This window comes from Notamacropus eugenii, chromosome 2 (assembly GCF_028372415.1).
Source record: "Notamacropus eugenii isolate mMacEug1 chromosome 2, mMacEug1.pri_v2, whole genome shotgun sequence".
NCBI lineage: Eukaryota > Metazoa > Chordata > Mammalia > Diprotodontia > Macropodidae > Notamacropus > Notamacropus eugenii.
Genome location: NC_092873.1, coordinates 510,785,650 through 510,800,649, shown reverse-complemented (window position 1 = coordinate 510,800,649; position 15,000 = coordinate 510,785,650). Strand labels below are relative to the sequence as shown.

The 15,000-nt window shown below is 55.4% G+C and overlaps 1 protein-coding gene across 1 annotated transcript; it reads left to right on the top strand.

Annotated features, from left to right (window-relative positions):
* Positions 1 to 4,157: 4,157 nt before the first annotated feature.
* DMRTA2 (DMRT like family A2) lies at positions 4,158 to 11,694 on the top strand. The gene is given in 14 exon segments (XM_072638202.1): positions 4,158 to 4,165; positions 4,219 to 4,566; positions 4,657 to 4,759; positions 6,060 to 6,165; positions 6,168 to 6,638; positions 9,409 to 9,740; positions 9,742 to 9,807; positions 9,809 to 9,889; positions 9,891 to 9,940; positions 9,942 to 10,086; positions 10,088 to 10,171; positions 10,173 to 10,202; positions 10,204 to 10,407; positions 10,409 to 11,694. Coding segments are annotated over 14 exon segments (2,064 nt in total). The 3' UTR covers positions 10,445 to 11,694.
* The last annotated feature ends 3,306 nt before the right edge of the window (positions 11,695 to 15,000 follow it).

Below are 15,000 nucleotides of genomic sequence, written 5' to 3'. Positions count from 1 at the left end.
CACAAGAACTAACCTAGCTGAGGAGCTTGGCAAACTTTCCCGCGCTCTCTCCATGCCAATCTCGTTCTTATGCCCCTTCTCTCTACCTCTTCCCCTCCCTCTCCTGGCCCCCAAATACCGATAACTATAACAAGGAGGAGGAGGGGCAGGGTGGGGGTTGGCTTCGGAGTCAGGAAGGGCAGAATGCCCCTCCCAGGTCTGCCACTTGCAGGCATTTCCTTGGATGTGACCTTGAACAAGTCCCTTTCCTCGAGAAAATGAGAAAGCTGGAGGGAAAGGCCTCTGAGGTCCGATGTTGGCTTTAGAACTCTGACCCTAGGAAGTCTAATCTCTCGCGTTGCGTCGGGGGCGGGGGGAGGGGGTAAGCGGGCACTTTCTGCAAGTTGATGAAGGGCGATCCTAGATAGTACGTAGATAGGATCGTAGCCTAAGAGGTATAAGGGATCTTAGCGTCGATCTAGTTCAGCTCCCGCGTTCTCCAGGGCAGGAAACTGAGGACCAGCAAAGGGAAATGACCTGCCCAAGCAGTAGAGAGCAGAGACTAGATTTGAACCCAGGCACCCTGACTCCAAAAGGAGTCGAATCAAGGTGTCTCTGCACTTGGGAAGGAAAGGGTGAGTAGACTGACCAGGAAATTCCCTACAGCTGCGCTTCTCAAATTTGCACACACTTAAAACATTCCCTGGCTTCCTTCAAATCCGTTCTAAAGTCCTATCATCTACAGGAACCCTTTACCGATCTCTCTTAATTCTAGGGCCTTCTCTGTTGATTCTCTGCAGTTCATCCTGACTGTAGCCGGTTTGTGCAGAATTCTTTTCACGTTGTCTCCTCCATTAGACCGTAAGTTGCTCCAGGGCAAGGAATATCTTTTGCTTTCTTTGAATCTTCAACGCCTTAGCCCAGGCACTACGCCTGGCCACCGAGCTCAAGCGCTAATTATTGGGAATCGATCCCTCCGGGAGCTTTTTTGTTTCTGTGGGATCGATTGACCGATATTTACCACATTAGAAATTAATATAGTTTTGACCTTGCTGGAGGGCTCCCCGAATCACACTTTGAGAACCAGTGCCCTACACCAATTAAATCAGTGCCTCAGATTCCAACCAAATTCAGTCTCGTTTCCTCCAAACGATGCTTTCTCACAGACCTAGCTACACGCATGGAGAACTTGATTACACGTGAGCGTATCATGTACTCACCACCAGTAAGTACCCCAACTAGTTCATAAAGATGCCAGCTGACATCTCCATGGTGCTCTAAGATTCGCCAAGTGCTGCTTTTTTTGGTAACCTCCCTTAATTCCCGTGAGCTTCCAGACCCCTGAGAAACAGGTCCCAACACCTTCACACCTCCTTTGGCGCTGGGGTGGGAGTGCTGAGCTGGAGTCAAGAATCCTACATGATTGATGCTTCCTAACTGGGTGACCCGGTGGCCAGGCATTCAACGACCACTACATCCTTGGCTTACTGAACTGTAAAATGGGAACAACATTATCAAGCATACCTATGGCAGCCACCTCGGCGCCTTTCCCGAGGCCTAAAGTGAGATGGTGTACTGATATGCCGCATCACTTTGCTTTAAACCCGCTAAGGCGTGGCCGAAATGTCAGTACCCAAAGCTATTTCAACAGTGACCTAACTACGTGTCTTGGAGAGAGAAGAGACCCTGAATCCATCAAGGCGCGGACCTTTCATCACAGCCTTCGAGCTCTGTCCTCTTGCAGCTCTGGAGGAGATCGGTTGGTTGGAATCGCATTGACCTGGGTGTTTCTTGTGGTTAGTGAAGGTTGGGTTGACTCAGGCCGCAACCGGGCCTGGGGGCGAGGCCCTGGCCAGCACAAATCGTCACGAATCAGCGGGAATGGGACAGGTCCTGCTACACCCCTCCCGGCACAGGCCTCTCGAGAGTCCCCGGGAGGCCAGGAGTGGGGATCGGACATGGAGCAGGCTCGGAGGTGGGGAATCAGCTCTGCTACATCGTCTCTCCCTCTTCCAGCCGCTTCCTCCTGTCTGGGAACGGTTAGGTTTCCTGGCTCCGACCTTTCTGTCCCAACACATTTATAACGAAAGCGTCCGAATTACAGCGGCTGTGTGCCGGTCCTCTTCGCAGCCGAGTGCCACTTGCCAGACACGCAACAACCCCTGCACAAGCACACACAACACACAGACATACACGTAACATATACACACAAACGCAACATACACCCAGGAGGAAGGGAAGGGGAGGCTGCTGCTTCGTCAGAGAAACCACTAGGCTCCCGGTGATCCACCCAGGAGGTTTTATTTTATTTTTCTTTTGAATTAAAAACAAAAACAACAACCTGTGTCAGAAGAAGGGCGTTAGGAGATGGGGAGGGAAGAGAGGAGAGAAAGACAGGAGGACCATGGAAGAAAGGAAAGAGAGAGTAAAAATTCATAGAAAAGAGAAAAAAACGAAAAAGTTAAGAGTAAGAGGAGAAAAAGTTAGCGAAAGGAAAGAAAAGAGGAGAAAGAGAAATAGAGGTGTGAAAAAGAGAGTCTGGGAGAGGGGAACCGGGTGGTTCCAGATGTGCGCCTTCCTCACTCCAGCTGCAGACTCCCCGACAGGAGCCCAAGGACGAGGGCAGGCAGAACGGTTACCTCGCGAGCCCTCCAGGGCCTGACCGTGCTGGGCCGGTGACGTCAGGCTCAGGGGTTAAAGGAGAGAGGGAGGGAGGTCGAGGGGCCGGGCTGTGTTCTGAGACTGACAGATGGGCCGCGACCCCCGCCTCCGGCTGTCCGCCTCCAAGGGGGAGACACCCAGGAAAGGTGGTTTCGGGGGTTGGTTTTGGTCTAATTGCTGGTGTTATTTAAACCAAAACCAACAATTGCTCCCGGGCCAAAATTTAAAAAGCGAAAGGAGAACGCCGACAAGGCACCAGGCTCGCCCCTTGCGCCCTCCCTCCGCCTCGCCCCACTCAGGAACCTGAAGAAACTTGGATCTCTGGGTTTAGGGAGCCTGGGCAGAATGGGCCACGGGGAACACAGAAGTGGTTTCAGATCCTGGCCTTAGCCTACCTCTCCCTCTTCCCTCCACCCCAGAAAACACCCCCAGGAAAAAAAAAAGACCAAAATACTCACCCCCCAGCAATGTCTCCCTCCCCTGGCCTGCGCTCCCAGGTCTTGAGAATCTCAGGTATCGAACTCTCCACGGACAGGAGCCACGGCTTCGCGGTGGGGGGTGGGGGTGGGGGACGCCAGGACAGGGATGGACTGGAGAACAAGAAAGGGCCCCCACTCAGAGGGAGGAAGGGGAGAGAGGACAGGAAAGGGAAAGGAAAAAGGGAGGGAAAGAAGAAAGGTGGGAAGGAGAGGGAAAAGAGAAAGGAAGAAATGAAAGGAAGGGGGAAAGGAGAAGACACGAGAGGAAGAAATGTTTGTTGAATTTTTTTTTTTTAAAAGAAAAGAAAGAAAAAGGAAAGGACAGGACAGGAAGGAAGGAAAAAAGAAAAGGCTGAAGAAGGGAAGAAAGTAGGAGGCAAGGAATGAACGGAGAAAGGAAGGAGGGAAAGAAGGAAAAAAAGAGCGCTAGGAAGGAAAGGAGCAAGTTGGCCACCTTCCCCAGGCAGCGCTCCGAGGCCCGCCGGCATCCCCCTCCCTCGCTCCCTGCCCCCGTGACCCCCAGCCTCAGTGCCCTGGGCAAGCCGCCTTGGAGGCTCCGCTCTCAGCGAGTTCAGGCCCTCCGGATCCCCACGGGTTATTAACTACAGTACAGACTTGGAGTGGAAGAGACAGAGACCGGCCGGCAATTAGGCGCAATTCACACGCTCGCTCCACAACGGAAACTACTTGTCATGATATTTTAAACACTCCTCCTGGTCTCATTTCTTTTCCTTTTTTTACCCCTTCGTCTTCGCGTCCCCTTCCCGGGTCTCCAGTCTCCCTCTCCCCATTCCCCCCTCCCTTTTCCTTCCCCTCTCCCTCCCTCCCACTCCTCCCCTTTCCCCGCCTCGACTCTTAAGAACACAGGGAAGCTTTTAGAGTTTAGAGTCCTTCGGCCAGACCCAGGCGAACGCGAGCCTCCCCGGGCGCTTATTCGGGGGCGCGGGGGAGGGGGGGAGCCGGGGGGGCGGCCAATCAGAGGCCCGCCTGCCTCCCCTGGCCAATAGCAATCGCCACATTGTTGTCAAATTCTGTCTAATGGAAACGTAACGAGCAACAATAGAGCGGGCCAGCGACTCATTGAGACTCCGTCGGGCAGCGCCTGGCAACTCGGCCCCGGGGCCGGCGGCTGCTGCTGCTGCTGCTGCTGCGGCAACCCTTGGCTCCGGCTTCGGCTCCGGCTCCGGCTCCCGATTCGGACCCGGGCACCAGCTCGGACTCCTGAGGGAGCCTCCCACCCGGCCGCAGGGCTCCGAGTCTCAAGGCGGCCGCTGGCCGCGACTCCTGCCCTCCCTCGGGCCCCAGGCCGGCCCGGGACCCCTGAGCTGACCCCCCCCCCCCCAGTCCAGGCCCTCTACCCCCCTCCCCGTGGAGAGGGGTTTCTTTATTTCTGTTCTGGGGGGAGGGCCAGGAGTGAGGAGTCTCGAGCCGGCCGGGGAAGGAAGGGGTGGGCCAGGGGCTTCAAGTTGGCGCTAGTGGCCCCAGGGAGCGGAGATGGCCAGATAAGGAAGTTGCCTACGTAAGTGCCTCCTCCCAGGCCCGGGCGGGAGCCTAGAGAGCCCAGCAAAGGAAGGAAGTCTCCTCTGCCTCCCGGTGTGCGGCGGCCGACCGAGGAGGAGGAGTCAAGGGGTCCGGGCCAGGTGGGTGAGCGCGGCGGCCTGGGGCGTGGGGGGGGGGGGGGTGGCGCCCAGAGGCCAGGCCAGAAGGGGCAGCTAGGGGAGGTTAGCCAGGCGCCTCCCCCCAGTCTTATGTAGTGGGACTGGTCCGCTGAGAGAAGGGGCGCGCATGGATACGAATAAGTCTTGGCTTTGTGGCTTGCGGGGGTGAGGTGGGGGTAAGAAGGAAGCGGAGATCCCAAGGAGCTGGAGGCGGGAGCGGAAGGCTGCTTGCTTGTCGCAGGTTGGTCTAGAAGTAGGAGACGGTCAGGGAGCCTTTTTCTTTCTCCCAGAAGTGATAGGGAACCAAACCTAGTACACCTCCCTCCACCCCGGCCCCCCCTCCCGCCTCCCCAGCTGCCGATTAAGGAACGAGGAGGAGAGGGGAAGACGAGGAAGAAAGCCGTAATGCAGAGTTCCTTCCTATAAGGCTCACAGAAATAGAGGAAAAGGAGGTATTTAGGGGCCTGGGGCTCGAAGAGATATAGCAGGCCTCTAGGCTAAGGAGGATATGCAAAAAATATGAGCTGGCAAGGGCTTTAGAATTCCACCTTGTAACCTCTCCCATTGTGCAGGCAGGGAAACTGAGGCCCAGAGAGACACCCCTCCCCCCCCCCCCCCCCAGCGTCACTTGTTTTATCCCTTCCCCATTCCCTTAAAGGCCTGGGAGGGGAATGCCAACTATGGACAGCGGGAGGTGTTAGGTGTTAGGCAGACAAATCACGAAAGAACATAAGGAAAATTTAAACTCAGGATGTAGGAGCTTAGGGGTCCCATAGTATATGGAAAACAGAATTTAAAAGCTGGAAGAAATCTTAGAGGCCCCCAAACCTGGAAAGCTCAGACTGGAAAGGCTGGAAACCTAGAGTTAGGAAGGTTTAGAACTTGGAACGTCGGGACTAGAAAGGACCTTAGAAGGTACTATCTTAGGGCGCAGGACAGTCGAACCTGGGACTCGGAATATTCGAACTAGGAGTGGAGGGCTCCGAAACCTTCCAGTTGGAGGTGCATAACTTAGCAGAGCACCGACTGCCCGCGGCAGAAAGGACTCGGGTCTCCTGGTCCAACCTCCTTATTTTACAGTCGAGCAAGCAGGCCCAACGAGGCGAAAGGCCTTGCGCATGGTCACCCCCTGCCTATCCAGGCCGGTTTCCTGCCCCTCCGCCCCAGGGTCCTTCTGCACCTCTTCTCCCTCCCCCCCATACCCTCCCCTCCCTGCTCCCCACCCCAGGCCTCTGAGCCAAGTCAACTGGGCGGGGGTTTGTTTTCTTTCGTCCCATTGCAGACAGAAGTGCAAGACCCGCCTCGATGGAGCTGGCGCTCCGAGCTGCCTAGTGTGCCCTCGGCCGCCGGGCCCCCGGTGGCGCCGGGCTCCGTGGCGTCCGTGGCGTCCGTGCGGCGGCAGCTGCAGCAGCCGCGTCGCTGCCGGTGAGCGTGGCAGGAGGCCTGCTACGGGCGCCACCCCTGCTGCTGCGGGCGGCCGAGAAGTACCCGCGCACGCCCAAGTGCGCGCGGTGCCGTAACCACGGGGTGGTGTCGGCGCTCAAGGGCCACAAGCGCTACTGCCGCTGGAAGGACTGCCTGTGCGCCAAGTGCACCCTCATCGCCGAGCGCCAGCGGGTCATGGCCGCGCAGGTGGCCCTGCGGCGGCAGCAGGCGCAGGAGGAGAACGAGGCCCGCGAGTTGCAGCTGCTTTACGGCACGGCCGAGGGGCTCGCCTTGGCGGCGGCCAACGGCATCATCCCGCCGCGACCCGCCTACGAGGTCTTCGGCACCGTGTGCCCCGACGGCGCGAGCGGGGCCGGCCCGGGGCCGGGGCCAGGCGCAGGGGGCACCGGAGCGGGAGCCGGAGCAGGAGGCACAGGTGAAGGGAACTGCAATGGAGGGCGGATGCCGAGGACCCCGGGCTCGGGGCGGGGATGGCGGAGGCGAGGGCTTTTCTCGTCTCTCCGCTCTTTAGAAAACTTTCTCCTTCCCTTGTGCCTCTTCCCTCGGTTCGCTTGTTCTCTTTCGTCTCCCTCTGGTTGAACTCCCTTTTCTCGGATCTCTCTCTCGTTCTCTCTCTGTCTCTCTCTCTTTCGTTCTGTCTCTCTGTTTTTCTCTTTTTCTCTCTCTTTCTTTCTCGTTCTCTGTCTCTGTCTCTCTCGTTCTCTCTCTGTCTCTTCTCTCTCGTTCTCTCTCTTTCTCTCTTGTTCTCTCTCGTTCTCTGTCTCTCTCTTTCTCTCTCGTTCACTCTCTCTGTCTCTCCGTCTCTCTTGTTCTCTCTCTCGTTCTCTCTGTCTCTCGCTGTCTCTCTCGTTCTCTGTCTCTCTCTTGTTCTCTCTCTGTCTCTCCGTCTCTTTCTCTCTCGTTCTCTCATTCTCTCTCTGTCTCTCTCTCTTTCTCTTTCGTTCTCTCTGTGTCTCTCTCTGTTTTTCTCTTTCCCTCTCGTTCTCTCTCTGTGTCTCTTTCTCGTTCTCTCTCTCTCTTGTTCTCTCTGTCGTTCTCTGTCTCTCTCTTTCTCTCTCGTTCTCTCTCTCTGTCTCTCGCTCTCTCTCGTTCTCTGTCTCTGTCTCGTTCTCTCTCTCCGTCCTCTTCCTCTCGTTCTCTCTGTCTCTCTTTTCTCACTCATTCTCTCTCTGTCTCTCGGTCTCTTTCTCTCTCTCTCTGTCTCTCTCTTTTTTTTCTTTCTCTCTCTTCTTTCCCCCCTTCTTTCTCTTTTCTGCCTCTCACTCCTTCTCACTTGTTTATATCGAGCCTCTCTTTTGGGGGGAACATTTTTGCACCCTTCTTGCGCTCCTCTCTTCGAGCCCCCTTTCCTAATTCTCCTGGTTCCCAGTGCCCCCCTGTGCCACCTTTTCCGTTTCTCCCCTCTTCTTTATTCTCTTGCCCCTTCATCCCAAATCTGGTTTAGCTTTCCCTTCCTCTCCCTTTCTTCTTTACACCCTCGCCTTTGCCTCCAATATTATTTCCCCTCCTCACCCTCCTCTCCTTTCCTCTCTTGTTTTATACTCTCTCTGTCTCCCCTCCTTTTCAGCTTCTCTTCCCTCCCTTCTAGCTCTCAAGTCTGTGCTTTGTTTTCCCTTCCATTTATAGATAGTCTCTTATGGAAAATTTCCACTCTCTTCACTCTCTGATTTCTCCCTCTCTCTTTTTAATCCATTTTCTTCTTATTCCAAGCTCCTTCTTCCCTTTTTCTCTCCCTGTTCTCTCCATTGTTTTTTTTCTAATTCTATTAATGTCTCACTTCCCTGTCATTTTTTTCCTCCTTCTCTCCCCAGCTCTTCTTTTTGCTTTCTCCCCCTTTGCACCACGGCTTCTCTTTGCCTCCTTTCCCTCTCACCTGTCCCTCCTCTTTACTCTTTTTTTCTCTCCCTTTCCCCTCTCTCCCGAGATTCTCCCTTCTCTTCCCCCTTTTAATCTCTACTCTTACCTTTTCTTCACCGTGGTTTCCTTTTCTTCTTCTTTTTTAATGCTCCTGTCTCCTCTTTTTTTTTACAGCGTTCCCTCCTTCCTTCCATCGTATTCGGTTCTTTCCACTTAATTTTCTTCTCTTTCTAGTTTCTTCTGTTTCTCTTTTATCTTTCCTCTTTTGATTCCTTTTCCTTTCCATCCTCTCCCTTTCTCCTGTCTTCTCACCCTTTCCTACGAGCAGTGAACTGATTTTGGGGCGATGAATTCTAGCCTGGACCTGGCCATTTAACTGGCTCTGTGATCCTGGGATCCGAGGAAGTGTTACTTTGTTAAAATGTGATATTTGGACTATATTTAAATTTTTTTTCTAAAATAGTGTGCTTTACAGAGAAACATTCAGACTTCTCTCACTTTCTTCTCTCTCTGAACTTTCATATTTTTCTCTCTTTCCCAGATTTTTGGGTAATCTCTCACCCCCATTTTCCACCTTTGCTCTCCTCTAGCTCAGGAAAGAAGTAAATCCAGTGGCTCAAATAGAGATCTAACTTTGGAGGAAGAGATCGGAGAGAAAGGGGGGAGGGGGCGTTTCATTCATCTCAGGGTCAGAGCCACTCAGGGTGTCCTGTTGGCTTCTGGACCTGGTCTGCAAGATTTTATTTCTTTTTCCTTTTGACATTGGTTTAAGGCAGGAGTTGGAGGGGGGGGGGAGGGAGGAGGCAGGAGGAGAAGCTTTTCAAATTCCTCCACCTCGTTGGCTGCCTAGCCGAACCCCTTGTCACAGAGTGGAACTGCAGCCGAGGTTTCTCCAATGCCACCCTCTCTTCCTTCAGCTCACCACTCCTGGGAGTGGGCCACGGGAGAGTGAAGGTCAGAGGTTTAGCGTTATCCTAAGATTCAAATGGGGGGGGGGGGGGACATTAGAGAGATTTAATTCCCCTTCCTAGTTTCTCTGATGAAAACCTCTGAGGCTCCAGAAAGGAAGTTACTTGCCCAAGGTCATATGTAAGTATAGTACAAAAATGGCAGAAGCTGGAGTAGGGCAGAGACAGCCCCCTGCCCCCAGATCCTGTAGGCACGAAAGGGAAGAGATCTGGAGAGGGCCAGGGGAACCTGGTTGCCCACTCGATGGTGCAGGGGTGTAGGCAAGGCACCTGTTTGGTCTAGGGCAAGGCGACCTCCATGGCCCCAGTCCTTTGCCTTGACCTGTTCTCCCCGTCCCCACTTTTCTCTTCCTTCCCCAGAAGCCAAGCTACAGAAGTTTGACCTGTTTCCCAAAGGCCTGTTGCAGCCGGGAGGGGCGGGTTCTCCTCAGCCTCCCGGGGGAAAGCCAGTGTCCCCGGACGGTGCAGACTCGGCGCCCGGCACTTCATCTCCGGAGGCCCGGCCCGGCTCAGCTTCGGAGAATGGCGACGGTGACTCGTTCCTGGGCTCACCACAGTCCAAGACCCTGAAGGAAGGAGGTAGCGGAGGCGGCAGCGGCAGCGGCAGCGGCGGCGGCGGCCCGGGTGAGGACGACAGCCCCGGCTCCATCAGCCCTCTGGGTTCCGACTCGGGCTCCGAGGTGGACAAGGACGGAGGCCGCGGCATCTCCGCCGCCTTCGGGTTCGGGCCCAGGGCCCCGGCAGCGGACGCCGTTGGACCATCCTGACCCGGGTCTTTCCCAGCCATAAGCGCAGCGTGCTCGAGCTGGTGCTGCAGGGCTGCGGCGGGGACGTGGTGCAGGGCCATCGAGCAGATCCTGAACCACCACCGCGGCGCCGCCGTGGCCGGGGGGCGCAGCCGTGGCGGCGGGTGGCCCGGATAAGGGCCCAGACGACGGCTGGACGGGGCGCACCGACAGCGGCGGGGGCGCCCTGGGCTCTGCGCTACAGCCCGGCCCGGCCGCCACCCACCATCCCCACCACAGACCCTTGCTGGCCGGGGGCCATGACCCCAGCCATCGGGACCCTGGGCAGCCGTTCAGCCTTCTCTCCGCTGCAGCCCAACGCCAGCCACTTCGGCGCGGGAGGCGGGCGCCTATCCTCTGGGCACACCGACTGGGCCTGAGCCCGCTGCGCCTGGCCTACTCAGCGGCTGCGCACAGCCGCGGCCTGGCCTTCATGGCACCCTACTCCACAGCCGGCCTCATGCCCACGCTGGGCTTCCGGCCGCCCATGGACTACGCCTTCAGCGACCTCATGCGGACCGCTCCAGCCTCCGTGCACAAGGAACCCGTCTACAGCAACGGCGGCGGCCTCTACGGGCCCCCTAGTTAACAACAACCCAGACAAGCAATAGGGAAGGGGCATGGACTGAGGGGAAGTGCCTGGGGCATGGAGTGGGAGTGGAAGCCACAGCCTCCCCTCCCCCTCCCGGCTTCCTGGCCCATTTCGGGCGGTGACCCAGTCCCTGCGCTCTTGCAGCGGGTCCACCTTGGCTGGGAAGGAGGGAAACTGGCTCTGCTCTGGAGGCAGGGTGGGGAGGTGAGGAGAATGAGGGGCTCGGTCGGGGGACGCGGCAGTCCTCGCTTGCCCCGGACCCCTTCCCGAGACAGTCAAAGATCTGGGGTGGGGGGGAGTGGGTATGGGTCATAGCCCTTTTAATCAGGGCCCGAGGCAGCAGGTGCCGGAGCCCTAGCCCTGGCCGGATTAGAAGGCACTCTGGCTTCAGGAATGCTGGGTGCCGGTGCTCCAGCTCTGAGGGCCTGCTCCCCCCTCCCCAGACGGATCGCAGGTTGTCGGTCGGTCTCTCCCTGCTCCTCTCAATGCGTTTTTCGTTCGCTCTAACAAACATAAATCTAGGCTGAACAAACCTACTCCTAGCGCTGGGTCTAGTCCTTGGGAGAGGAAGTGTCCGGGCAGGCCTCGCTCCGTCTGGGTCTCTGCTTCTGTCTCTGTCTCGGGTCTCTGTCTCTCCCGATAGATCGGAGGACTACGGAACACCGGGCATGGGCTCCGAGCGGGCGCTTTCGTTGTTTCGGTTTTAGTCCCGACCCTCCCTCGTTGCTTACAGTCCCAAGCATTGGCTATTTCATCTCTGGTGCATTGTGAGGTTTTTCCACGTGTATAAATATATCGGTACCTGATCTATACATATTCATATACATACATATATATATATATATATACGAGCGAGTGTACGATGTTATAAATGGGATTCTAAGTTATTAATTGTAATCTGTAGGTGAACTTGGTATTAACGTTTAAGAAAAAATAATTCCAGAAAGGGAAAACAACCAAGACGATAAAATACAAACCAACGACAACCAAAGTTAGACAGGTCTCCTTGTACTTCTGAGGGCTAGAGATGCTAGCCTCCCCCTCCCCCCCCTCCGGAGTGACCGGGAGCCACCTGGAACCTCCGCTTTCCTGCTGGGCTGCAAACGGATACGGTTTGGCTGTAGCCCTGGGACTGCCTCCCATCTCGGGCTACGGTGGGAGAGCGGACCTGGGTTCCCTGTCTAGTTGCCACATCCTACTGTTCAGAGCTATGAACGTTGTGTCTTCTGCGCACAGACATGTTAGAAATAAATGATATTTTCCTCCTAAGACCTCCAAGGTCTGCCTCTCCTCAAGAGAATAACAAAATGATTTCCTCAAAGTACCCTCAAAAACTCCGCTCGTTCTGGATGAGGAGGACTTTTTTTTTAAATAGTCTGTTAAGGTCTTGACTGGGTCCTCCAAGGCTAATCTCCCTACCCGGTGTAATTAATAAAAAAGAAGAAACCGGAGACACTCCCCCTGGGAGGCATTGCTCTCCAGCCTGGACTGAGCGCCCCCCTTCCTCCCCGGGGCCTGACTCTCAGCTCACCCCTTCAAAGAGGAAAAAAGGAGTCCAAAAGGGTGATTCTCCCCATCCCCAACTGCTTTCTCCTCAGTCCCCCAAGTTACTTCCCCAACTATAGGTATTGGAGGTGGCCCCCGAGATTTTCTAGTGCTGGCGTCTTAACATTTGCGTTCAAGCTCCCCAGTCTTCTCTCGGTCTCGATGGGGGTGAAGACGTGGGGGCGTATCCAACGCCACACCGCAAAGGGGGCTGTAAGATGTCGGTCTTTTAAACGCCTTAAATCTCAGGCCTCAGCCTGTCCAGAAGGGAGCATGACGGGAAAATCTTCGTGACATCCTCTCCTGTCGCGTAAGAATTCTTCCCAAAGCAAAGGCCAGCCTGGGACAGGGCTGGGAGAGAGTGGGCTGGAAGCCATAAGCATCCTGGTAACCAAGGGCTCTCTGCATCCTAACTCTCTCGAAAGTAAAATCTCCCGAAAACCCGAGTCAGACTCTTTTCCACCACCTAAACTCTCATCCCAAGAAAAGGAAGGCGCCTGTGGTCCTTGGAAAGATCATTCCCGAAAAACTGACTTCGAACCTGCTCACACCCCACCAGGGTCACTTGGGAATCAAGCCCGAGGTTGGTGGGTTTGAGCGCTCTCCGCACAATCGATGGGGGGCCGGGAGGCGGGAGAAGGGGGGAGAGGAAGAGGACACCTTCTGCGGCGGTGGGTGAGGGTTAGCACTCTTGTCCTCCCTACCCTCTCCACCAGCATCCTAACCTGCTCTCTCTTCTGTTTTTCTGTCAAATAATATTTCTGTATTTCTGTGTCTCCTGTCGATCTTTCTTTCTCCCCGACGATCTCTGTTTCTGTCTCTATCTCCGTATCTGTTCTCTATCTCTGTCTCTGTCTCTGTCTCTCTCTCACTGAGCAAGTCCCGACAGAAAGGCTTCGAAGAAACTCTCCCAGACCTTGCCCTGCCTATCCACCCCGAGGGGAGCCAGATCCTTCCCTAACACAGGGAACCGGGGCCCAACGATGATACACTCTGGCAGGGCCCAGGCCACTGGGCTCAGGGAAAGGCACCTGAGGTGCCCAGAGCTTGGGACCCACGAGGGGGAGGGGAGGGGGTGGGGTGGAGGAGGGACCAGGCCACGTCAGCCGCTCGCAGCCGAGAGCCTTGCAGACTCCGGAGGCATCAGAGGAGGCCCGAACTCTGGGCAGTGGACCAGAGTCTTTTGAGACCCCCGCTTGAGTGTGCAGGTGAAAGGAACGAAGACGACTAAAACTCCGAAGGAGCAGTAAAGAGCCTAGCACTCTGGTCACAGCCAAAGTTGGTTGTCATGGAAATCTAATTCCCCGCCTTCTCTCCCCCCCCCCCCCCCCCCCCAGTAAACACACCCCTTACCCGGGCCCCTCTTGGGCAGGGCACAGGCCGGGCCCCAGCCCGATTCCCTGAACTTGGCAGAAAGGGCCTTGTTTACCTCCTCACTGCGCCAAGTCCTAGCTAAACATTTGGTCCTCAGACTCTCTGCGCCCCAGAACCGGGCCTGTGAGGGGAAGCCACTGGCTGCTTTCTTGGGTCTCTGCGTGGGTAGAGAAGACCGATCCCCTTCCCCTTATGAAAAAAAAAAACAAAAAAAACCCCATGCAAAACAGGATCACCTTTCCTTTTCCCTGACCTTTCTGTCCATTCCCCTAGAAGTCAAGCAATGAGCTGTCTGTGAAAAGACCTGAGGGATCATCTGGTTCAAAGACCCCTGTGCTAAGGAGAGAGAAGGTGTAGAGGGATAGGGCTTTGCAAAGATCCCACAGTCGATTTGGGGAAGGATAGAACCCTTGGGTTCCTGACTCCCAGGCTAGTGCTCTTAGAACTGGTTCAACCCTTGTCATCTTGCCCTCCTTCCTCAACCCACCCCCTCCAAAAACCAGAGCCGCTTCCCCCACCCAAACCCAACAAAGGTCGCCACAGACCAAGTCAACATGCTAAGGTAAACTTTTCGGGGAGGCTCAGGTTCCAGGGCGGAGGGTGAAACTTAATAGCACTACAGTAAAACGGTTTAATAAAGGAGGGCTTTAATGGGGAGCTAATTTGATTGAGCTACCTAATTCCACTTTAATTGGAAAGGGGGTTTGTCTGTTTGGTTATAAAGTGCCAGGGGTGACGGCAGAATGGAGAAGAGAGGAGGGAGAAAGGGGGAAAGAGGGTGGGAGGGAAGGCCAAAGACAGATACTGGAAGAAAGCAAAGGGGGGGGGGGGGGGAGAGAGAAAGAGAGAGAGAGAGAGAGAGAGAGAGAGAGAGAGAGAGAGAGAGAGAGAGAGAGAGAGAGAGAGAGAGAGAGAGAGAGAGAGAAAGTCATGGGGCCTGGTAAAGGGAGAACAGGAAGGGAGTCAGGGAGTCAGGGAGAGGAAACACAAACACTGGGAGAGAAAGACAAGGGGGAGAATGGACAGAGAGGGAGAGAGAACAGCAAATCAGGCAGAAAAGTAGAAAGAGAACAAGAGAAAGAGGAGGGCCAGACAGAAAAGGTCAGAGAAGAGTGAGACACAGATACCAGAGAGACAGAGGAAGGAGAGATAGGCAGAGAGGAGAGACTGAAGGAAGGGACTTGAATGGGGACAAATGTTCTCTTCCCTTCTCTCCACTGTCTCCACCCTGGCTCCTGGATGCCTCAGCACCGGAGGGGTTTCTGGCCTGACCTCAGTCTTGCCATCTGGAGGGAAGACCAAAAACCCGGTGCCCACCCTTCTAAGCTTGCTGCCCACTGGGAAGGAGGGAGCTTCTGGCAGTAAAGCCTAGTCGGCCTTTGGGAGCTGGAGGAGACCGTTGCTGCTCAGCTGTGTGTATAGATCTATGAGCCTGGCCCTGCCATGCATTCCTTGGAGTCCCAGCTACTGTCCTGGTCCAACAGTTTTTTCCTTTGAGCTTCATAGGCTCTGAAAGGCCCCATGGAGAAAGTAACTCACTCCTTGGGTAGAGTAGGGTGAACAGAGGATTCAGTCACAGACATCTGGGTTCTGATCACTATTGACTCATCAGTGTGACTTTATTTAATCATGTAACTTCCCTGGGGCTTGTTTTCT